This window comes from Trifolium pratense, linkage group LG7, assembly GCF_020283565.1.
Source record: "Trifolium pratense cultivar HEN17-A07 linkage group LG7, ARS_RC_1.1, whole genome shotgun sequence".
In the NCBI taxonomy this organism is placed as follows: Eukaryota; Viridiplantae; Streptophyta; class Magnoliopsida; order Fabales; family Fabaceae; genus Trifolium; species Trifolium pratense.
The window spans coordinates 27,759,029-27,785,659 of NC_060065.1; the positions used below are offsets into that span (position 1 = coordinate 27,759,029).

At 30.9% G+C, this 26,631-nt stretch overlaps 1 protein-coding gene across 2 annotated transcripts; it reads right to left on the bottom strand.

The window, feature by feature from the left end:
* Positions 1-6,549: 6,549 nt before the first annotated feature.
* Positions 6,550-13,432, bottom strand: LOC123898592 (copper methylamine oxidase-like). Of its 2 annotated transcripts, XM_045949586.1 has the most exons (13): positions 13,307-13,432; positions 12,825-13,113; positions 12,249-12,358; positions 11,795-12,100; positions 10,620-10,732; positions 10,184-10,514; positions 9,847-10,062; positions 9,509-9,745; positions 9,020-9,205; positions 8,618-8,758; positions 7,819-8,087; positions 7,332-7,413; positions 6,550-6,925 (listed from the first exon to the last, which is right to left on the bottom strand). In XM_045949586.1, the coding sequence occupies exons 2-13, from the start codon at positions 13,000-13,002 to the stop codon at positions 6,791-6,793; spliced, it is 2,304 nt and encodes a 767-aa protein (XP_045805542.1). In that variant the 5' UTR covers positions 13,003-13,113; positions 13,307-13,432; the 3' UTR covers positions 6,550-6,790. The 2 variants fall into 2 exon arrangements, with proteins under 2 accessions (XP_045805542.1, XP_045805543.1); XM_045949587.1 differs by lacking the exon at positions 13,307-13,432 and having other exon boundaries at positions 12,825-13,284.
* Between the last annotated feature and the right edge of the window lie 13,199 nt (positions 13,433-26,631).

Below are 26,631 nucleotides of genomic sequence, written 5' to 3' on the forward strand. Positions count from 1 at the left end.
ATCAACAGGATAACAGTTATCTTATCTTGTATTTGGTGCACACATGATAACAAACATTTTTTTTTTTGAATGGATACAAGATAACAAACATGATAACTATTATATCATATTTTTAATACATACTTGCTCATAATAATAGGATAAGATATATAAAATATTTAAATGACAAAATTACCCTTGTAAATCATTTGTTATTTTTTTAAAATTATTTTGTAATACTTTGAATTTTTTTAAATAAAAAATATAAATAAGTAATCAAATAAATTTATATAGTTTTAAATAAAAAAAAATGAGAAAATAATAAAGTTTAATTTTTTATATGAATCATGATCAAATAAATAACCCAATGATATATACATGCTAGATAAGCTAAATAAATATATGATATATCTCATACGTAAATAATAAAAATATCATTGCAAAATAATTATATTTAATTTCTTATAAAATTTAAATTAATATCCATATTTTACGATTTTTTAATAATTAGTTTACTTTAAAATATTGTAATTTTAGTATAATTTTGATTTTTTTAGATTATGTAAATTACAAAATTACCCTTGTGAAAAAATCACATGTATATTTAAAAATTAATTATTTTATTATTAATTTACTATCAAATTATTTTATTATTTATATTTTATTAATTTTCATTTTTTTTATTTTAAAATATATTTTATAGAATAAATCAGTAAAAAAAATACTTTATCCTATCCTGTTGGTAACCGGCTCAAATTCAGGATAAAAATTTAAACTAGAGAGACAGGATAGGATAAGCTACAGGATTAACTTATCATATCCTGCTGTGTCACCAAACACTGGACTGAAATAGGATATGATACAGTTATCCTATCCTGTCTCTTATCATGTGCACCAAATGGGCCCTGAGTGATTAATGATTTCCTCTTAAGACGAATCATTCAGGAAAAATAGAGTTTGATCATAAGAGAAATAATTCTTATCCGGATTTCACTTTAACTCTCAGCCAAATTCTAAATACTAAATTATCATGATCCTCTTCCCTTGAAACTAAAGGGTTAACATAAAAAAACTTTATTTACATTCCAATTTTGGTGCAAAACTTGATTTATTTTTTTTCTTCTTTAAACAAAGTGGCAAGTATCACTAAAACTCATATACACAACTATAAGGTCTTTCGTTCAAATTTATATCAAGGTATATATATTCTAATTATAATATCGGAATTGCTAAATAGCTAGGGTTTAAACCCGCTAACTACTTAGCATATAGAATATGGACAAGACTAAAAGGATGAGATGGAAAATGTTTATCTTCTGTGTGTGTATATATATCCTCTATATATATATATATATATATATATATATATATATATGGAGAGAGAGAGAGAGAGAGAGAGAGAGAGAGATTCTAATTCTCATCATACGCAACTCAAGTTATTCCAACCTATATTATGAGTTGTTTTTTCCTTTCAAAAGACCTATGTACAGTTAAGAAATTAGTTAAGAAGTAAAAAAACTGTTTACGCGGTATTTAAGAAATTTAGTTAAGTATAGTTAATTTTTTTATTTAATGCAAAACATGAGTTAAGTTAACTATTTAGCCTATTTTGAAAGTGTAAAAGTGTAAAAGTGAAATAAATGTCTAAAATAAAATAGAATTAAATAAGGTATATTATGAATAGTAGTATTAATTAGTTTAAAAGTAGTTAACTTTTGCTTATAATAATGACCAAAATTTGAAGTATTTTTTTGCTTATATTTATGTCGGAGGGAGTAAGTTGGAGAGTCTCGTAAGTAACTTCTGATGTGCTAACTGAGAGAACAAAAAGAAGACCTAATGAACTAAATGGGAAAATTCATGTCACAAAAAATAGGTGTTATTGGCTTCAAAAACTTTTAGAGAAATTAATTTTGATATGCTAACCAAAAAAAAAAATGGTGAATTCTTACATATCTAAACTCTGATAATTATATGTTTAAAAGCAAATTCAGATTGGCGTACTCAAACGTCAAACTATTGAATCTTCTTGCCTCACACTATGATCATAGCCCCATTTTACTCCAAAATTTACCTAATTAGAAATGGGAAAACTTACTCATTCCGATTCGAAAACATTTGGCTAAAGGAAGATGATGTTGAGGAGGTAGTGGAGGATGGGTGGTGTATGCGTAGGGATCTCACAATAACTAGGAGAATATTTTGTTGTGCAAAAAGAAGAGAGTCAGATTCAAGCAAGAAGTGGTTGAATGTGGTGAAGAGATGGACTTTTAGTTCAAGAGGAAACCTATTAGAGACCGCGAGTGAAGATGCATTGACCTCAGAAATGATACTGGGGCTGAAATGATAACTACCAAATTAGGGTTTTTATTATGTTGCTAGTGCTTGTCATTGTTGTACAAAATGCAATTGGGCTGCCTATGCTTAATCCCAATAATATTGATAGGATGTGAAGATTATTTCTCTTTAGGCCCCTGTGATTCTTTTTTATTCCCGAAAATCCAATTTTGCCCTTGAAAAAAAATTCGATTTGCAGAAACCGAAGTTTTTTCTAGTTCAAATTCAGGAAAAATTCGGTAAACATAAATCAATTTTTTTTTCAAAGCAAAAAAAATTCGGTAAATAAAAATCGAAGTTTTTATTGAAGGACAAAAAAGGAAATCTAAGGGGAGAAAAAAAAACACAGGGACCTGAAGAGAAATTATCGGATGTGAATTGAAGATTATATAAATGTAATTGTTTTCAGGTCCAATTGGACAATACCTTTATTCGATAATAATTTTGTTATTTTGGTTATAAAAAAAAAATCAGGCCACAATCAACTTTTTTTATTTTTTGACACAATCAACGTTGATTGCAAAAAAAAATGTATATTGTTACTAAATTAAAGTTTTTATAAAAAAAATATAATTATTAAAATTAAATGATTTTATAATCAATGGTTTTTATGAAAAGTAATGAAGTCTCACTTTGATAAAACAATTTGATTCATTTTCATGTTACCATTTAAGGACAACCAAGAAATTGTTTAACATTAAAGAAGTATAAACAAATGATTCCTCTAAAATACAGGAGTTCAGATCCACTCCATTGTTTTATCCTCCATTACCCTCCAGTATTCATCCGGATGAGTGACACGTGGCAATTAAACTTTTCAATGGGTGAGATTAAAATCATCAAATTAAGCATGTTACATAGAAACAACAACAACAACAACAACAACAACCTTTGTTCTTCTTTGCTTCATCTTCTTGCCGCCATCCATCTCTGCCCAGAACAACCTCTCCCCGTCAGTCCTAGCCGTCACGGCTACAACACGGTTGAATCGGAGAAGGTGTTCACCGGAGAAGGCTCCGGAACAAAATTTTTGCCACTGAAGAAAAAAATTAAAATTGATCAGTTTTCTTTTTTTTTTGCAATTTCTGCCATGGAAACAAGTTTTTCCTTCAAAAGGTTTTGTTGCCATGGAAATAAGCTTCTCTAAATAAAGTTGTTGCCATGGAAACAAGTTTTTCTGCAATTGTAACAAGTTTCTGTTTTGTGCCATGGAAATAAGAAATCAGTTCTTAACCCAGGTTTTGTTGCCATGTATCTTGAGACGGAAACAAACAATAGCTAACCCCCATCACCCTCTCACCACTGCAAAATCAGATTTAATCAAAGTGGATTTTTTTTTTATCACTTAGAGATAGAGATGACAGTGGGATCGAGATGGGCGGCGGGAGATGAACGGCGGCGCTACGGATGAACGGAAGCGCTACGACGGCGGCGGCAAGAAGTCAAAGAGATCATGGTGAAGCAACATAAATGGGGCGGCAAGAAGATGAAGCAAAGAAGAACAAGGGTTGTTGTCGTTGTTGTTGTTTCTATGTAACAGCATAATTTGATGTTTTTAATCTCACCCATTGAAAAGTTTAATTGCCACATGTCACTCATCCGGATGAAAACTGGAGGGTAGTGGAGGATAAACTAATGGAGTGGATCTGAACTCAAAATACAACATTGCTATATAGCACGGGAAACAGCCGACACAATTTGACGAAATCAAAACCCACGTACCAATATACCATACATGGTAATTTCAACTTTACAACAGTGTAATTCTTTACTTTCTTGTGGCCAAGTCTTCGTAATAAACATCATTATGCCTCTAAAATATGCATAGTTTTAGTAGTAATTTTACTTAATAAACATTGCTTGTTGCTTAAGTTACTTGAGCTATTTTACTAAAATTCTCTTGTTTTGCATTTTGTAGGTCCAAAAACATGAATAAGTGGAAATGAGTATTTTCTAAGCCCAATTTAATGATTATTCAAGTATGACATCATATGTGTTCTTAAGGGACACTTCCTTTATGAAGGGATGATGGAAATTGAAGGCCAAAGTGTTAAAATCGTGCATTATGGCATTTCCTACTGTTACACTATGCATTGAGGAAGGAAAAAAATCAAAAATCAAAGGTCTGAAGCCCGTCACGTGGCAGAACTCACACGGCCATGACAGACACAATAAAGGTCCATTAATGATAATAGATGTTATCTCTTCTCACCCCGTGAATCTTTTATCCTCCCTGAATTTCCAATTTTGCCCTTGAAAAAACTTCGGTTCGTAGAAACCGAAGTTTTTTTTGCCTTGAAAACAAATTTCGGTTTCTAAAAACCGAAATTTACTCTGAATTTGCACTAGAAAAAATTCGGTTTCTGCGAACCGAATTTTTTTACAAGGGCAAAATTGGAATATTAGGGGGTATAAAAGATTCATGGGAGGTGGGAAGAGAAAATATCATGATAATAAAGCTCCATTAACCTTAGCTTATCTATTTTCCTACGTTTTTCTCAGTTTTAAAGGCCTATAAACACTCTTGTAATGCATCATGCAAGCTTTATCACATTTCCAATAATCAAATAAAAGTTTTTTTTTGTTGTTTTTGTGTGTCCTTATTGTTCTTTTTTTGTTCATATAGATATATTGATATAGTATCACCATGTCAAGGTGTGAGTAGTCCACTCCCACCTTGATGTTACGGTGATCATTCCATAGCCTAGTTTCTTAATCTGTTTCCATGTGTACGATTGTTGTTGATGATTACTACTTACTAGCAAGAATTATTGCTATCTATAGTTGTTCTACGTCAAAACCAGAGGCGTCTCGCACACATGTGCGAGGTGTGCAATGGCATCGGGCCTCAAAATTTTGAGGGCCTCAACTCAAAATTTTGAGGTCCTATAATATTACTTATATATTATTTATACCTATAAAATATCAAATGTATATTAATAGATTAATTTTTAGGCCCTAAAATAATAGTTATATATTGTTAATGTTCATAAAATATCATATGTATCAATAGATTAGTTATCTATAATCGTAAATATAGTTTTAGTCCATTTTAATCTTTGCATACAATTTGATCTTAGATTAGGATGTTCCTTTTTGACGTTATATACAAAGATAATTATTTTGTATTTCTTGTTCCATTTAATTTAATGCAATTGATTTAATATTGATAATTTATATGTTTATAAGATTGATTTTTTATTTTATATGCAATTTAAATCAACAATTTTTTTTTTAAATTATATTTTGCACAGAGTCTCCTAAAACTCGGAGACGCCCCTGGTCCAAACCTTAGAGTATTCGGTGAAGAATCGAGAGGTGAAGCCGATACTTGGATTCTCTGCAGATGGTGGCCAATACTTTTGTTCATATTCGTTAGAAGACCCTCTAGCACACTAGGGCGCTCAGGTGTGGTGACAAGGAACAAATGTTTCCTATCTGCAACTGTTCTTCGTCAAAACCTTAAAGTATTCTGTGAAGAATCAAGAGGTGAAGCCGGTACTTGGATTCTCCGTAGTTGGTGAGCAATATTTCTATTCATATTCGATAGAAGAATCCTCTAGTACACTAGGGCGCTCTAGTGTCACAAGGAACATATGTTCTCGGAAATGGAAGTGTTGGGATGTCTTGGTGTTTGTCTATGACGAACTGATGCAATTAACCACCACATTGATAAAGGAAAGTGTTTTCACAATGCTAAGGTATCTCTTTACTTGCTTTTAAAAAGATAGGGTTTCACACAATATGAATTCATATGGAAGGAATTAGGAAATTATGTTAGGAATGTGACCTATGACCTCGAGGCCTTAAATAATATAAGAAATATAATCAATTGCTTGTTTGATCACTAAACTCTCAAAACCAATCAATCATAATCGCTATTGTTTCTATAAAAATTGATATAAGTTTGCTTGAATTGAAATTATACCCTGTTACTCATGCACATTTTGTTTCTGGCCCTCCAAATCGACCAAAGCCCCACAACAAACACATACGGACCCGGACCTTTCAAACGATTAGTCAACCAAAGCTCATCTCATTAAAAAAAAAACCATGTTCCGATTGTCAGTTGTCTCCAATAATTAAAACTTACAAGGGACAACTTAGTCCCAATTCGTTGCTGAATTGGTTTTATCCTGTTCGAGTCCATCCCTCAAATGCTATCACAAAAATTTATAGATTTGAGCTATATAATGAAAAGGAAAAAAAAAAAAAAAAAACAGGCAAACACAATAAGACCACCAGAAAAATCTAACCAGTAGTTTCACATCGAATTTGAAAACATAACCGTATCAAGTACAAAGAAAAACCTAATGGATATTACCAGCCAACTACCCAGCATAAACTATAAAATCAGGATTTAAGTTTATAGCTTGATTATGATTATTATTGTAGATTAACATGTAATCTGCTCAACTTGGTGTTTCTCCTGTTTCAGCAGCGGGAAGCCATAACTTCAGAATGAGACAAGCGCCTAAAGCTTTGACACTAAACCGCTCTGAATTGGCTTCGAAGCACCATTATCCTTGATGTCAGTGTCTTTAGATTCCACTTCACATGAATTAGGCGGGACATCTACTGCAGGGGAACAATTGAAGAATCCATGAGGCTGCACACAAGAAGACACGTTCATGTCAGACAATTGGAAAAGCTCTAAATGCACATAAATACATAAAATGAGCAAAATAACAAAACCCAATCACCAAAAACAATAAAATAGCAAGAAAAAAACATGAAAAGGACGATCATATTAAGATCAGTAGTCATTTGAAGGAAAAGATGTGCTCCACCGAACATTGTCCACAACAACAAAGCCAACTCAACAATTCTTGATATTTTAGTACTGTTCAAAGCTTTTTGCCTGTTCGCATTCAAGCATTTTATAATAACATTGAAAAGCTAAAAAGCATGAGTAACAGAGCCACCATATCCAGTAATTCTAGAGAATAAGCAAACAACAGAGACCAAAGGCTCTTGGAAAATAAGAACATGAAAACAGTAACACATGTAATTACCATGAGCATAAAACCAATGTGTTCCACTGGCATAACAGGCCAGTCTTCTAGACGAGGAACATGCGTGATTCCAAATACATACCTGAAGATAACATAGTTAGTCTGGAGAAGGCAAAATGTGAAAACATTTTTGGGAACATAAAGTGAACTGGGAGAGAAAATAGAATCTGGGAAGCTTATGTGGGATCTATTTTAATAAAACAAGTAAACACAAAACACCCTATTGCTTTGTGGAGTTACAGGGTACTATTTTTGCTGATACAAGATAACTAATTTAGCATTACAAATTTTATAAAACATGAAATCAAAATCCCGAGTAACCTATTCATGCACCGTATTCAGTGTGTGTGTGTGTGTGTGTGTGTGAGAGAGAGAGAGAGAGAGAGAGAGAGAGAGAGAGAGAGAGAGAGAGAGAGAGAGAGAGAGAGACAGAGAGGGGGGAAGAGAGAGAGAGAGAGAGAGAGAGAGAGAGAGAGAGAGAGAGGACCAAAGAACTATATTAGTTTCTTCCAAAGACCGGTTTTGCTTAATCCATGTAGCTAGTCCTTCCCCAGCACGTGGATTTTGATTAGGAAATTCTCCTCCAGGAAACATTTCATCACGTGAATATGCTGTTACCCAAACATTATGCTTCAAGAAAGCAGCTCTTCTTAAAAACTTGGCCTCAGAACCTGCCAATGGCAAGCAGTTTGAGCCTGGTACCAGCTTGTAGCCTGTCAATTGTCCGGTTCTGTTGCCAGTTCTTGTGTTCCTTACCTGAAGCATTATCATCAAAGAGTTACTTCATGGAGTCAAAATATGTTATAACAATTGTTTAACACAATTTAAAAAGCTCTAGTCTTCCATGTTAAAAAGCAAGGTCCAAAACCAGATACCATACCATGGTAAGTATTTTCCGGAAGAAAAAACCTAGTACAGAAAGACATATATTTGGAATTCCAACTTATGAAGCACTGATACATAGACACCGGACACAACAACGTTGACACCATCACGTAGGCACTGGTAATTATTTAAGAATGTGAAAGTGATTGAATGTAACCAAATTTATCGGTTGTGTGTTGGTGTTCGACACTGACATGTGTCAGACTTTGGACACACCTTTATTTGAAGTTTTGGTACTACATAGTTTCTGACACTATGCTTACTTCCATAAGAAATAAATAATTTTTTTAAAGATTGCAAACAACATTTTCTCACATCTGCAAACAAAGTATTCAACAGTTTGACAAGTATTAAATTATAAAATCTTTATTCAGAAGTTGGTTGTAAAGATCAAGGCTTACAATCCAATGTCGAGCAGTTAAAGGATTGCAATCACGCATTGCTTCCGATTCAGATCTGAGCAAAGTCTCTTCGGCATAGAATGCATTGTGGTGAATATTATTCTCACCGGGTTCTTCAACTTTCATATTGACCTCCACAACCTACCAAACGTATCAAGACTAAAAATTTGCACTCATGAAATAATTATGATGCATTAGCCAAGTTGTATATTTTATTGGGCACAGTGGATGCAGTTCATATGCAAAATTAAAAACAACACAAAAAAGTAGCCAACTCAGTTATTTGAGTCATTTCAGTGTTAAGAATGATGAAGTGGAAAAATTGGCTACATAGAGACATAGAGGCAACAATATTATAGCATAACATATAAAGGTAAAATTTAGTAATTCAATTCAAGTTACCTGATTCAAAGCTTCACCAGGTCTAGAATCAACAGACATGTCCATGCGAGCAACGAAAAAGTGTTGATGAACTGGAGCATATAGCCCTGGTGCAATCATGGTTCCATATTTTCGATATTCTCCTGGCATCAAGGCGCCTAAGCTGAGAATTCCAGTCAGCTTGACTTCGGCTTCAATCTTTCCATCCTGCAACAACATATGGCATCATTTTCAACAGTCAAATACCATATATCAGGAAGATTGCAGAAAATATAGAAACACCTAATCTTCTTGAATAGCATATCAAGAATTATTTATAACGCTGACAGTATCTTCAAGAAAAAATTAATAAGGTAACCACAGGAGCATATAGTCGCAAAGTCTCAATAGTTTAAAGGGTGCTCGGAGACTTGGATATTGGTGAAATTATGCAATAACTGAAACCAGATCAATTCAAAATGTCATTAATTTAAGCGTGTTTATCCCTTAAAAGGATGATACCCTACTTGCCTGATAAAAATGCCAAAAAAATGCGTACTCATAGTTGGCCACCGTGCATACAAAAGAAACTGAAAGTCTTCTAGACCTCCGGACTTCTGCTAAGCCAGTTCTCCAGTCTTGATGCTTCCAGAGAATCCCGTGATCCTCTTCATGCATACATACACAATTTTCAATGGTTTCCACCCCACCAGTGAAATTTGTAAAGTGAGCATCAAAATATTTGATGTAGCCCAAACAATCACATCCCTGTAACAACAAAGTTTGACTTTATACAAATGGGAATCCAAACAAAAAAATAACATGTCAAACAATACAAATACAAGAGAACAAATATGCAAGTCCAAAACCTTCTTGAGGGAATGTGCATTTTTCCCCAAGCCATCTTCCCCGGCATCAAAAGCATTTTTCCTATAATGAGGTTCATTTGGATCTCCATAGGGTACAACCATTTCCACAAAACTCAGCCTATGAGCAACAGGCCTTCTCCCTCGACTACCATCAACATATGCAACAGAATATATAATCAACCCTTCTTTGGGTGTGAACCCAATACGAAAATTCCACTGTTGGTAAAGAAAAGACAAAGAGACAAGTAATAATCAAATTTAGTAATTAATATTAGGCATCAACTATTTTGATATTCCAGAGACGAATCAATATGTAATTTAACATAATAAAATCTACCTTCTGCCATTCAACATAATACCCATTGACACGAAAGCTTGGACCTTCAGGTTGAATAATTTGTAAGGGTTTGACATCACTTCTATCGGAGCCACCTCTGGATTCACCAGGAGTATAGTTCCTCAAGGGATCAACTGGAGGCAGAGGAACAAGTTTACGGTCTTCAAACTCTATCACCTTCATGTTTTGCATATCAACGAGAACATAGATACCCTCAACTGGGCGGGCATAACCATTTTCCATAGGGCAGTCACTCTCAGATCGACAAAATAGGAGAGGTTTAGCAAGTCTTTGACCAGGAGCATCAGCTTCACTGTGATAACCAACACACCTGAAGCAGAGATATGCAGATCAAAGTTTCAATACAGAAAATGCAAAGAATAGCAATGTCTCCAGACAAGAAAGTTATCAACAATGGACATCCAGTTAAAAATACCAGGGATCAACCATTACAAGGTCCATGTCTTCAATACCCCTTTTCTTCATAGCATCTATAAAAGGAGGGAAACTTTTAACAACAGCCTCGCATTCTGCATATTCCTCAGCATCCTAAAGATAAGAGAGAATATTATGGAATTAAGTATTGTAGCATATTAGAACCATAGCAGCTTGGAGTTATAAGGATGGCTTGGTGGCTAGGGTGGTGGATGAAATAGGGAGTGGAGTGATAAGGAGGTCAGGGGTTCAATTCCCACCCACAGCAAAAACTAACAATACAAATTACTAACTACTTACAATTGGCTGTTTCAAAAAAAAGCAGCTTGTCAAATGTGAGTAAAACGAATGTATATGTATAAATAACAGCATTTGAAAGCTCAAAAATTTTGATTTTCTTTCATTACAAAATCTAGACATCTAATTTCAGGTTTACCAATCTAAAGAAAGAAACATTATTTTCTTTTACTCTCATGATGAAGAGGGATATGCAGTTTTCTTTATTCACTTTGTAAGATTGAAAAAACCAATACATACCGAATGAGCTTGTATTGAAAACATAGATTGAGCAAAGTTTGGATCAACTTCTTGCAAAAAAAAATTGGGTTGAAAAGTCTAACTTAGGCATTCATGCGGGGGGGAAAAAAATTAAAGACTGGTAGACTGGCCCACCAAAAACTTAAGAAATAAATAAATATGACCCTTAATAGTTCAGATATCCCAACTTGTATAATGTAGGGTTAGTCAAGATAGGTCAAAACAGGTTGGTAGGTTGAGCAAACAACCCCAACCAGCCAAAATCAGCAGGGCAAACAAACTGACCCGGATGTTCGGGCTTGTTTTGCCACCCCTACTATTGATCCTTATCCTTATACTGCTGAGGGAAAGAAAATATGTATTAGCAAGTAATACTACCAAAAAATTGCAGTTGAATTTCAATATTTTAATCTGCTTCAATATTAAATACTGTTATAAGAAACTCTCGTCCCACTCTATACATATACTGCTTCAATTTATACTGCAAACTCTGCAATTGTTTATCAGATTGTCTGTGCAAGGGTTTCGGTGCAAAACCAATTGAAATCACATTCAGGAGTTAAATTATTTCTAAAACATTATAAATGTACGCTGAGGTTAAAAATGAAATCAGAAGCCACAAGGAAGATATGAACATACCATTGGAGGCTGAACATCGGGAACAACACGTGAAGAAATTACTTTTCCTCGATGATGGCCACCTCGAGTTACAGCATGCACTTGTGATAATTCGACAATCCACAGAGCAGTCGCATTTGATTTCTTATTGTAAACAACAAGTCTAGCGCATCTTGGAGGGAGTTTAGTGGGAATTACAGGCCCTCCTTTACTTCTAGGAAGTAATGATGGTTGGAAAGGTGGAAAAAAATAAGCATCTGCCAGTGCAACAACATGTTTATCTGGTTCCAGCAAAACTACTTCAATGAAGCGCATACTATCTCTAAGCTGTAAGATATAAAGACAATTGGGGAGGAGAAGACACATCATATGTAATCACTTCTTCAATACAAACTTCATTCTCTAATAATATCCACACTATACATATATATTATTTTAAAAATAAAAATAAAAAATACATAGTATAGCTAACAACCTCTGGAGTGGCTCCAGCAGCCCTCACAGTTGCCACTGCCACGGAAATTTCGGCCGCAGTTAACGGGTCCAAAGGATGGCTTGACTGAGGCCTTGTCATTGAAGTGATTCCTGCGCAACATTACAGCAAATAAATGGAAAAGAAGTGAAAACAAGCAGACTCGGCATTCAAGAATTTGCAAACAAATGGAAGGGGGAAAACGCAAAGAACATTTTATCAGCACCAATTTCAGTGATCTGGTAAGCTAAACATATATGCAAAAATAATATTTGCAACTACAGAGCTTAGGATCAGGCTCCTCTAACTAAATGAACAATTCATTAAAATACATGAAAAAAATTAACAAATCAAGATTCCATGATATTAAAATCCAACTGAAAAGCCACAGATGAAACTCCAACTAGAAATAAATTAACAAATCATTAAAATAGTATTGATTTCCATGAACTTGGCAACTATGATCCATTGATCCTTGAACATGAACATATAGATAACTTAAGGTGAAATTATTAATCAAATAATATGATAATTATTAATATAATTTAATGAGGTGTAAAAAAGTAAGTTATTATATACCCTTAGCAGAAGGGGCATTGGTGGTGGAAGGTTCTGGAAGAGAATCGAGAGGACGAATCAAGGCAACGGTGCTGTTAGGAACGCGGTCGGATTGGACGACGGCTAAGCGGGGAGAGTCGACAGGGGGACAACAAGGAGAAGACGATGGTGGCGCCGTCTTTTTCGAAGCTGAGGCCATTGCAAAGGATTCGCTATTTCGCCGATTCCAGCACCACAATAGGTATCAAGACAGTACACTGACATGCAGGTAGGGCAAATCACCCTCTTTCACCGCGCAACGTGATGAAATCTGTAACACACAAAGTGGAACGATAAAGAGGAAGAACGAACGAGAAAGAAATCGCCAGAAAGGGGAGAAACAAAGTTATGATAGAATGAGAGAGAGAGAGAGAGAGAGAGAGAGAGACTCTTCACTCTAAATAAATACTACTATACTACTGCGAAAATAAATTCATGTCACGTGTCTTTAGTGTGATTTTCACCTTTCTTTTCTATCGATCTCTTCTTTATTTTCACTTCACCCTCATCTTTTTCTTCTCCTCAATTTAATGGTTTCATCAATGTAACTAACGGGGTATTTATTGGCTTCGAGTGTGCTCCACCTTTTTCTAAGGTTTTAGTTTCAACTAGTATCCAACCCGTGATTGCCAAGCCCGGGTAAAAATGCATTTATAGAATTATTGACTTATAAATAATATATTTTAATAAATTTTACTTTAAATTGAAAAATTAAAATTTTGGTTGTTAATGGAAGATTGACAATTACATAAGTCACTATATTTGGTCTAGTGGTGAGGGAATTGGGTAGTATGCATGAGGTTTTAGGTTCGATCCTCATTGTCAACATTGTAAACCAAAAAGAAGATTGACAATTACATAAATATTTATATTTATAATCTTATATAATATAATAATTAAAATAACACTGTAAAATTTATGTATAGTGTCATAGGTTTTCTTAGAGAAGATTCTTATAGTTCGTATTTTTTTTTATCAAATTAAAAATGTATCATAGTTGTTTTTCTATTATTCTCCACTAAAAGAATTATAAAATTGATGGAAAATAATTTCTCTATGGGATATATGGAAGAAACTTTAATGTTTTATAAAAAGACTTTGAGGTGTATATGAATTACAAATAAAAAGTATGTATCAATATATAAGTAGAAATATAGACTACATAGGGATGGCAATGGGTAGGGTATGGGTAGGGTACTATAGTACTCATCCCCATACCCACGGATTGAAAAAATACTCGTACCCATTCTCATACCCGTGTGGGTAACAACTTTTGCCCTCATCCCCATACCCTATGGGTACCTAGGTACCCATATCCGTACCCGTTATCCGCATTTTTACTAAAAATAAATTAATCAATTATAAAATATCATATAATTTTAATAGAATTAAAAAAAAATTCAAAGATTTTAATATTGACTAATGAAAATTATAAACAAAATTATTACTAACATTATGTTAAAGTTCATATTTATGTTAAATATTCACATTATTTTTATATTATGTTATAAATAAACATTTTTATTAAAAATATGTAATAGTTTAGTAGAGTTGTATTGTTTTAAATTGATTTACATATATTATAATATAATAATATAAATAAAATAAATAAATATATATTATGCGGGTATGGGGCGGGGTGGGTACTAAGGTACCCGTACCCGCACCCATACCCGTTCATTTTTGCGGGTAATTACCCATACACGTGGCGGTATCCAAAATGCGGGTTTTTACCCTACCTGTTGTGGGTAATTTTTGCGGGTACCCTCTGGGTATGGGTCAAATTGTCATCCCTAAGACTACAATATAAATAACAACAAAAAAAAAAAAAAAATCTATTCCCGTATTACTATTTAAGTAGAAAGAAATATAGGAATTAAAATGTATGACTAAAAATATAGATCCCGTAAAAATTATAAAATAAATAGATCTTCGTATTAATATATGAATAAAAATAGTAGATCTTAGTAGAAATTATAAATAAAAAAAGTCATCGGTATTAATGCATAAGTAAAAATATATGTTCCCGTAGTAATTACAATAAAAAATAGGCCCAATTTTGATGTATGAGTTGAAATATATGCCACATAGAAATTAAAAATAAAAATAAAAAGATTTTGTATTAATATATGAATAAAAATATAAACTATAATATAAATTACAAAAATGAAATAGATCCAGTATTAATATGTCAAAAGAAATATAAATTTATGTAGTAATTAAAAATAATAGTCCTTGTATTATAGATGAAATAGCAGGAAATTAAAATTGTACATTAATGCTAAAAAAAAAGTCTACACAGTAGTAGTAATTTCCTAAATTTGTAAATTTGAATTATAAAAGCAAAATTGTAGTATTAAATAAAACCTCCCAGTTTGAAATTTTTTAAAAATAAATTAAAAGAGAATACCAGACATTATTTTTATAAACACGTGTACACTCATTTTATTTATGTAAATGTGCATAAATATGAGATGTATGCTTTTTTCAAAAATAAAAAAGAAATATAATATTTGTGAAATTAAACAATAACTATATTTTATTTTTTTCGTCAAAAAAATAACTATATTTTATATTGTATACTTGTGTATATAATACTAATATAAAGATGGACAAAACTTATATGCATTTCTTTAGATACAGTTTTTCATGTTCCTCTCACAAAAAGATAGTTATTTATATTTTTTAATTAAAAAAAGAAAAAGTGTTATGAACAATTTCTAAGCATGAACAATAATATGGAAGAATAGATGAAGGAGAGAAAGAGAAGAGAGAATAGACTATTGTATTATTCTATTCAGGGTGTGTATTACATTGTAACAAAGAGGTCCTATTTATAGGACACAATTAGGGGACAAGAAAACCTACACAATAATGGACATTCATTACATATTATTCATAACACTCCCCCTTGAATGTCCATGAAGGATATTCTTTCTCTAAAAAAAACCCTAGTGAAGGAAAAAGAGTACATCATCATTTGTGTGTGAACTGCCTCATTAAAAACCTTACCAAGAAAACCCAGTGGGACAAAACCACGGTGAAGGGAAAAAGAGTGCAGAACATATTTATATCTCCCCCTCATAAAGACAATTATTATACATGAGATGAAAAATCAAATAATCTTATGTACTAGCTGCTCCAAAGTTTTACTAAAAGTTGACTCTGTAGAAAAATCTGTTATATCTTCTTTATTATACTCTTCTCTAAATTAGCACTGCGTCTGATATTATCTTCATGTTGAGTTGTTGCAGGAACCATCATTTTGTAATAAAACAACGAATTTCTTGTATGTGTTGAATTACAATCCTCAACAAAAACATCTTCTCAGCTTGCTTGATGTAGTGCTAAAATCTTCACATGATTGGATGATATTGTTGTTTCTTTAAAGTATATAATAATTCTATGTTTTGCTTTACTTCAATATTTGGGTTGGATGAATAGGCAAAAATAAAATACTACGAAATTATAGCAAATATATTAGTGAGCTTAATTGAATTAAGATATGGTACTTCAGGACCAATTCAAATTGTTCATCATTTTCTTGAGGCATGACACATCAAATGACATTGCAACCATTTTTAGTATACAACAAATTAGATTTGTCAATGTCAAACTGTTTTAACACTTTTGCTATATAATCTTATTTAAATTATAAATTTAAATGAGAATATCTCATAAGCTCTTCGGGAGTCTAGATGATATTTTATCATTAATATAAGCCTCGGATATAAATAATTCATTGTCAAATATAACTAAATCCTTCAGGGATCATCATTATCAAGTGAGCCAGTAAAATACGTTAAAACACATATTTCACATGAATTGAGTTTTTCAGATGCTACTCAACTTAATTAATTTTTGAATTCACTTCAGGTGAATATGCTTCTTGAAAATCAATGATTGACATTTATCAATATACTTGAATAACAATTCAAACTCTAAACATTTTGTTTTTATTATTTTTCTCTTGAAAACTTATTCATATCGATTTATCTCCATCTGCAGATGAAATGGACTACTGGTCCAAAAACATTTCGCTTTGCAAAGCTAGTTTAATTTTGTATCAATTGCGTCTATCTTATTTAGTCAATCATTTCATTGTCTATAATCCTTAATAGACTTTGATTTATGATCCTCATTGTCATTTATCACATATATAGCGCTTTATTATGTGCAAAAATATTGTCAACGTTGACTTCATCTCGGTTCCATCGTATTCTATTCATGACATAGTTTGTCGAGATCTCTATATTTTCGTAAATTACAGGTACCTGATAAGTTCTTCTGGAACTGGAAAATTAATTATGTCAAATACTATTTTCATATCCTCACTCGGGTCATCTTTGTTTTTAGCTCATTTTCTTATTTGAGGATTTTTATCTTTGGAACCGATTTGCTTACCATGCTTCACGCGTGGTTAGGAATCATTTGCAATATTAGATTGTCCAACAGGGACATTCATTTTTATTGGAGCATTAGCAGCTGTTGATTGATTTCATAAACTTTGCAAATGAGTTATCTTTGAACTTCTGGTTCATATTGATTTCTAAGAGGATCAAAATAACAATTATTAATTTATTTCAAAACATTTCAATTGAACTTCTAGTTCATATTTTTAGCTGCTTATTATCTCCCCCTAATATTGGGAAAACTAATTCACCAATTGATAATCAGCCCATAAGTAAAAAAATCTCCAATTATTGGCTCACTTTGGAGATTCATATAAAAATTATTTTCCCAATATTCTTTTACTACCCATTTAAATGCATTATATTGGAGCAATTGAGACGTACCCAACACATCCAAAAATGTTTATATGGGAAAATAGGTTTATAAACTAAAATTCAAATAAATTAGGGGAGAGCTTATGTATATAATAATTTGTTGGCATGATGCTATTCAATATCTCAACATACATGTTTGAGTGTTCCCAACTATAACTTAGAATGAATCTTCAGGTCCATTATTTTTGTTTGTATGAACATATTTCACAAGATGTTTGGTATAAATTTCAATTAACATATGATATTTATCAAATATTTTCTAGAATAATATATATAAAACGATCTCTTAAAAATAATCTCACAAACTTCTGGTTGTGAGTTTATAACAAACATACATGTGACCATTTAGTTGATGCATCAATTAAAATTTTAGGAATCTAATCGGTCCACATGATCGGTGTATTGATTTACAAATATCACCTTATATATATATTCTAAAAAATAAAAGATGCTCATTTACTTAATTTATCAACTTCCTTCGGGAACTAGTAACACATAAAAATTATTAGATTGAAGAAACTTCAGGCCCTTCAATTCATATAAAATTATTTTATATTTCACATCATAATAGATTCGGGATGACCCATCCGATCTTGCCAATTACAAACTTAATATAATTTAAATTGTAAACTTCTGGTTTACTTAAACATGTGCTTAAGTTGCACTAATATCATAAGTACACCACAAACTAGAGATAAAAGTTGATAATATGTCTCGTAATATAGTGATAAAATATCTCCGTCGTTTCTTGTTTCAATATGATATTCATTTATGTGAATATCCTTCGGTAACAAATTTCTTTAAGACTTAAAATATAAAATACATTAGCAAAGTGCAACTTTGTTTCTCGATATAACAATGCATTGACTCTTCTGGAGTCTTCAATAATTTTCGTACTACCGAATATAAAATTTAATTTTTCATGAATAGTAGTATCGATGAATATTTTCAAGCTAAACAAATATGTTTCTACAAAAAATCTTTTCGGTGGAACACAATAAAAAATAGTAATAATTTATTTGTATGAGAATTAAAAGAGTAAAAATAAAGTATAACAAATTTTTTTTTATGTGGATTTCAGTAGAATTAGAAATTAAAATATAGTAACAATTAAAAGATTTTAAAATTAAAATCAATCAATTGATTTAAATATGTAACCGGAATAATTAAAATCAGTTTATATTTACAAACTGTAACCGAATTATAATTATAAGTAATTAAGAAAATAATTGTATTCAAAGCTTAAGAAAACATAATCACCATAAAATAAATTCAAAGTTTAATGTATAAAAAGCTAAATGTAACTTTTTTTCTTAGGCATATATTTCATAGGGAATAATAATCTTCTACCTCATAGTAAAATATAAAATAGATAGATAGAGATCTTACTAAGTTGTACATCGAGAAATAAAGTCGAATTATCATGTAAAAACTTTCACATTTCAATTGATAATTATTGAAATTGTACCAATCTAAAATATGATTAATCAAATATTTTTTTTTTTAAATTATTTTCATAAGTTTGCTACTTCAGGAGCATATTCAAGAGACATACATAATTGTTCTTTTAATTTTGGTCCAATTTATACTAAGATCAAATAGATCATATGAACTTTAATCATGTTGTAAACAAAAATTAGTTCTTCAGGAACTCAACAACAAATCTCTATTCAGAATGGCTAGAGAAAAACACAATTTTACAATCTTTCATAATATTGGTTAAGAAAATCCATATTCTTTGAGCAATCCATCAAAGATGCGCTAATATTAAAGCTTTAGCTTTTCAAGAACTATATCACAAGTGATCTTCATAATACACACCCTGAATAGAATAATACAATAGTCTATTCTCTCTTCTCTTTCTCTCCTTCATCTATTCTTCCATATTATTGTTCATGCTTAGAAATTGTTCATAACAAAAAGAAAATTATTTTTAAATAAAAATAATTTCCCCCATGTATCTAGCACAGTAAGAACTGTGTATATGGAACTGTACATAAGTTTGGTCCTATAAAGATATTGTAAAAGATTTTATCACTCGATAAAAATTTAAAACTTGTTTTTCTAATCTTCTTTTAAAAATTTGTTGTTTATTGCATATTAAAATTTTGTAAAGTCTCATTAAAATTTCCAAATTAGTGGCCAGTAATAAAGACACACATCAATTTCTTTGATTTTCTGTCACGATAAATTAGCGGTAATAGTACAACAATAAATATACGTACAACAATTAAAGGTAAATTGGGATTTCCAGCTATACACGGACGTTTTTTGTCCACAAATATACCTTGGTCAACATTTAATTAATTTGCTTATGAGATTATAATTAACCTTAATTGCCAATCAATATTTAAAGAAAAAAAAAACGAAAAAACTAAAAATCATATATTGTCATATAAAGAATAAAGAACAAAGAATTATATTAAATACATTTATGACCAAAATAATATGGAAGAAGAATGCATTTGGAGACGCCACGTATACACTATCATTTGAGAAAAGGCTCCCAAATAATATATTAATAGATTTGTTGATCTTATCTCGACCAAAGACAGAATTTTAAGATCTTCAACATTGATATTTAAGTCTAAAAGTAATGATAATGATATACATCAAATTATAATTAACCTTGATTTGATATATACATCAAATGTCTTTTTCCATTCTGTGTTTAATCTACGGGGCATTAATTTCATTATTTAAGGCAATAATAATAATGATATTACTGCGAAAATAATATTTAAGGCAATAAGTTATTTAACTCAATATTATTTAAGTCAATAAAAATGATGATATTACTGCTCAAATATTATTTGAGGCAATAAAAATGATGATATTACTGTGAAAATATTATTTAAGGCAATAAAAATGATATTACTGCCAAATGAATAGACGTGAAAGTTGGCACCTCTTATAATATCATTATTTAAGGCAACAATATTTAATTTGCGAAAATAATTATAGATGACAACTATTTTACAGTTTTTTTCGAATTCAAAAATTAATCCAATGAAATAATGAGATGATAATCAAATAATGATATTGAATGCTAAATGAAGAATAAATTATTTTACAGCAAATCATATGCCGTAATGACTAATCTTATGAAAAAAATGCATAATTATCAACAAAAAACCATATAAAGCATTTAATAGATTAATGGCTAAAACAATAAGGAGAAGAAAGAATGAGAGATGCCACGTGTACAATTTGAAATGTTTATAGAAAAAATAAAATTCACTCAACCTAACATTATCATCTCCAACATTAGAATTCTTCTAAATGTTGAAATACCAACAAAAAAAATATGACTATATTGTATACATGCATTAGGAATTGGGAAATACCCCCTGAAATAGACCGAGTAAACGGAACAGGGGACAGTTTGATTGACATTTTATAATTTTAGGGGTATTTGTTTATTTCTAAATTTCAGCGGTGTATTTGGCAAATTTTAAAATTTTAGGAGGGTACTTGACAGTTTACCCATTAGGAATTATTTAGGATTGAACAAAAAATAAAATAACAATTGTAATTGAACTTGCATGTTTCTTTCATAGAGCTCCTCAACTTCAACACCTGTAACCATGCCCATTAGATCTAGGTACACAAAAACATACCAAAAAATGATTAATAATTCATTTAAGAATTCAATGACAAATAAAATAAATAATTTCAAAATGTGAATCCTTGCTTGATCGAAGAAAAAGAGAAAATTATTCATGTCAAAAAGAATAACCGAATAAGGAAGAAATTTCTACCAAAAAAATAAAATAAGGAAGAAACAACAAAATTGTGGCCCACGTGATAATATCATTTTGATTACTTTTATCAAATATCAATTTTACATATCAAATTTTTTTTTACAGTTATTTTACATATAAATAATAATACATATAGCTTAAATTCTATCACGAACACAATCCTTCCACCACAATTCTTCTAACAATAACTGAGGTTATAAGTCTTTAGTTGTTGCCAATGTTATGAGAATTTCTCTTTACTGTTTGATCTCCGTAACATCTTCTTTTGGATCTTTTAACCCCTTTAAATTTCAAAAAAAAAAAAAAAGAGCAAAACAAAATCAGTTGAACCCTTTGACTCAAATGTTCGCACATCAAAAGGTAAATAGATTAAAAATAAAATAGAGAAAAAACTTACGAATAATTGTTGCGTTTAAGAACTATAATTTATTGGTTACAAAGCTAACCTGATACTTTACATGTTTCTCCCATAATAAAATGCTAGCTTCCTTTCACCCATACTTGAATACGATCACCCTTACAAATCAAATATAAAATTAAAATAGATTATTGAACAGGACTTGTACACTTGATTTAAAAAAACGCAAAAATATCAAATACATAAAAAAAAAAAAGGAGTTTGGTTGAAAAAACACTTACATTCTTGTACATCATTTCCATTTCAATGGAAAATGGTAATTTTCAAGAATCAAGATCTTTGACATACCACAAATGCACGACACGAACCATCAGGTTCCAACTCTCTTTCAAAGCATTGATCGAAGCAACAGAATCATATGATGAAGCTATGATATATTGTAAATAAGGTTGATGATGCAAAAATATTATATGGTTGTTTTGATCTGGGTGAATATAAACTTGTTGTAGACAGTCTATTTATAGGTGTAAAGCTCCCCAAATTTAATTTCAACCAAAAATACATGAAACCGACATTATAGTGTAATTATGAAAATCGTATAAATTATGAAAAAATATCATTATGAAAAAATAATTCGTGACTGGACACATCTTTTTTTTTATAAGAATGATAATATATATATGGAAAAAATTGGACAGCTATGGTGTATACATATATATATATATATATATATATATATATATATATATATATATATATATATATATATATATATATATATATATATATATATGTGTGTGTGTGTGTGTGTGTGTTAATATATATACTCGTGATTAAAAGTATCATTATGGAAAAAATTGGACAGCTATGGTATTATTAGTCAAAATTTTGACCAAAAAAAAATTAGAAGTAGTCAAAAGATAAAACTTTCTATAATAAAGGAATGCGATTCTTAATAGCAGTAATTGATGCTTATCCTTAATGTTTTTTTTTTATATAAGAATGATACTACCTTAATTAGTTACCTTAACATCTTTACGGTTGACACAAATCAATTTTATGAAGGTAATTAATTGTAAGATTAATGGTCATTCTTGCAGATCATTTGGATAAGGATCAAATCAGTTAAGACCTGCAAATGGATTGGACTGGACAAAAATAATTCGTGACTATCTTAATAGCATTATATATGGAATATATATATATATATGGAAAAAAATATCATTATGAAAAAATAATTCGTGACTGGACACATCTTTTTTTTTTGTTGATAAGAATGGTAATATATATGGAAAAAATTGGACAGCTATGGTGTATATATATATATGTTGATAAGAATCTTTATCGTTATATTAATTTTGTAATTTATCATGTAATTTTTTTTCTCATTTTTCTCATTATTAGTCAAATTTTTTAATACAATAACAACAAAAACTATCATTATTTAGTGTTTGCTAGTCAATTAAATCTTTAATATTTGTCAAAAAATAAAATCCTACTATAATAATAATAATAATAATAATAATAGTAATACTAATACCATAAACTTTTGAGAAAGTTAGAAGGAAACAAACCACATCATAACAGCTGAGGCAAGTGAGAGACGAACAAAATAATTGCACATTGTATTTCTTCTCTTAATTAATATGTATATCAACATTAAATGTGAGGAATGAGGTTGAATGAGGAGAGGAGAGAGAAAGGGAAATAAGTCTGGCTTATTACATATTATAGATTATAGATTCTTCTTTACAATTTTCGTGTGTTAGAATATAAAAAACTCTTGCTTTAAGTGGATGGTTGGAAATATTTTTCACATAAGTGTTTTTTTTTTTTTTATGTTGGACTGCAGTTTTGGTATTTTAAAAGTATAATTTTTCAATTATACCTTTTGTCATATTTTGGAAAATTAAAAGTTTGTTTTTAAAAATTATTTTGGTCTATACTATAAATCAAATACATTAATCGTTGAATGAACCTTAAAAGTAAAATATATATGTAGGACTGGATGGAGTATTATGTTTTGACTTTTTTTAATAAATGTGATTTTTATTTTTTCCTTATAATTTGGGATAGGTAGTATATAAATAAGCATTTTAAAACAAAGTTTTACTCAAATAGTTGAAAGCAAACAAACACACTTTGGGCCGAAAATTCAGAATTCACAATGACTTCAAACTAAATATTTCATTATCTTCTTTAAGGGATTTGTGCACGAAATCAATTTTTATTGATATTTTCTCTTCCCCCCTCCCATGAATCTTTTATACCCCCAATATTCCAATTTTGCTCTTGCAGAAACATTCGGTTCGCAGAAACCGAAATTTTTCTAGTGCAAATTCAGAGTAAATTTCGGTTTTTAGAAACCGAAATTTGTTTTCAAGGCAAAAAAAAACTTCGATTTCTACAAACCGAAGTTTTTTCAAGGGCAAAATTGGAAATTCAAGGGGGATAAAAGATTCATGGGGGTGGGGAGAGAAAACATCATTTTTATTAGAATAACCTTCCCTTCATCATGTAGCTGTGGACAGTGGTGGTGCGTTGAGCAATGCAGCCCTCCGCATCACCTTGGTACAATTCGGCACCGCTGTTTTTGTTGGTTTTATGTATTTTGGTGGTCGGTATTCTTCGGTGTTTCACGGTTTGGATTTTTATATCGTGGTGATTTTAAGGGTCATAGGTTTTGTTTTCACATATCTTGCATTCGTGGGTAGTGCGGTGGGTGGCGGCGCCGTCGATTCTCTAGGATGGTGGTTGGTTCTGGCGACTGTTGGTGGTGTTGACATGGGGTGATCGTGGTGGTTGGATGTGCTGAGGTGGTGACGTGGTGGTGAGGTGTTTCGGTTCTGGTGTGGTGGTGTTTGGATTTGGCGTCGGTGTGTGGTTAATGTCGCGTGTGATTGATTTTCTACGATACTTATTCTATGAGATTTGCAGGATTCTTTCTGAGTCTCTGATGGTTTCCATATATGTTGAGATTTGCATGTTTCTTTGTATTTGATTGATCTCTACTGCGTCGGTGTTGGTTGTTTGGAGGTGGTCTGCGAGCTGAGACTTAACTGTCTAGGTTCTCATTTTACCGGTGCCCTATCAAATTTTGACTCGATGAGCTATTTTTTGAATTCTTATGGGTCGATCACTTTTGATTCGAGATCGGGAGTTAATGTCTAATGACATCTCTACGGGTCAGGTTGATGTTTTCTCTGGTAGTCTGGTAGCTGAGGAGTGACTTTATAAGAATGAGATTAGAAGTGAACCTCTATTAGGTGATGTATGTTTTGGTATTTTCATTAGTGTTCAGATTATATACTGCACCTTTGTTTTGTAACCTCTCGTTTACGGGTCTCTGTTCGTCTTGTGCATAAACCTGGTTAGTATTAGTAATATATTTGCCGTTAAAAAAAAACAATTTTATTTCATGTTTGTCTTCTCAAATTATTCCTTTATTTTTCTATATTGCATTTTATATGTTTTTTTTATTTATTTACAAAAGGTGCCTTTTATAGGTTAAACACTTAAAGGTTTAAATAAATAGGTTTGTAAAGAAGTTATGGATCCTCCTTTACTTTTGTTTTGATGTTTATTTTCTGATTTATTTATTTATCTATTTATTCTCTATTTGTTCACTTTAGTTTCAAGCTAGTCAATAGATTATAGACCATTAAATTTGGAGCACCGGATGCAAATATCGACCTGTGGCTAGATGTTATTTAATTCACTGGACATCTTCGGTATTTTATATATATCCCAATTTTTTTTTTTTGACAGTATATATATATCCCAATTTTATTATGTATTGAACCTCCAAATATAACCTGATTTAATTTAATTTAATTTAATGTTTTGACATCAATAAATCTTTTTGTAACATATATTCATTCTTCTTAAGCCGCAAACATTCGCCTTCCAAATCTTTTTCATAGGAAAAACCTAGCAATCTGAAATTCGGCCGTCAGATTTGGAAAATTTGGTCAAGAATTATTCCATAAAAATCAAATTCGAATTTTTTCAAAAAATCCGTCAACTAATTAACCACTTTTTTTTTTTAGTTTTCCGCTCATTAACCACTTCTTGGTTGTGCTTGTGCACATTCTCCTTTTGAAATATTATTATAAAAATCTTCAATGCATTCAATTTTGCTGTCGATTTTTGTTTGACGCAATCTATACCATTAAGAAATGGAACGATTCTATAAGAAAATGTTTGTACATATATGCCATCATATGAGGAGTTCAAGTCGAGAAATTCTTGTGTGAGTCCCCACCTAAGCATTAATTGTTACACACAACCAATCAAATGATTACAAGTAATTAATAGTAAAGTCTTTTTATAATAAATAATTATTAGTAATTAATGAAGTAGTCATTAAAACTAAATCTCTAAAAATAAAGAAAGAAATAATAATAATAAAAAAAAGCTCTATTTTTTTTATATTTTCGTTTATTTCTTGTTCCATTTATATTTTAAGGAGGGTGTATTGGATTGAGATTTTATGAGACAATTTTGGCAAAAAAAGTCTTGATGATTTTATGAGATTTTGTTGCACTATATTGAGTTTGTGAGATTTTAAAGACTTTTTTACAAAGACTTTTTTACAATCAAGATTTTTAACACATGATTTGAATGAATTTTGAGAGATTTTTTCAAAAGACTTTTTTACAATCAAGATTTCATAACACTTTATATATTAGGAAACTTTTGTATATTAGGAAAATTTTAAAAGAAACAATAAATTTTAATAAAAGAAATTATATTTTTTTGGGAATCCAAAGATTTTAAAAAAAAACCTTACATTTCTTTTTATGTATATGTTTCTTTTTTTTTTTTGGTACATTTTTACGTATATGTTTCTAATCACCAATAAAAAGGTTATCACCACC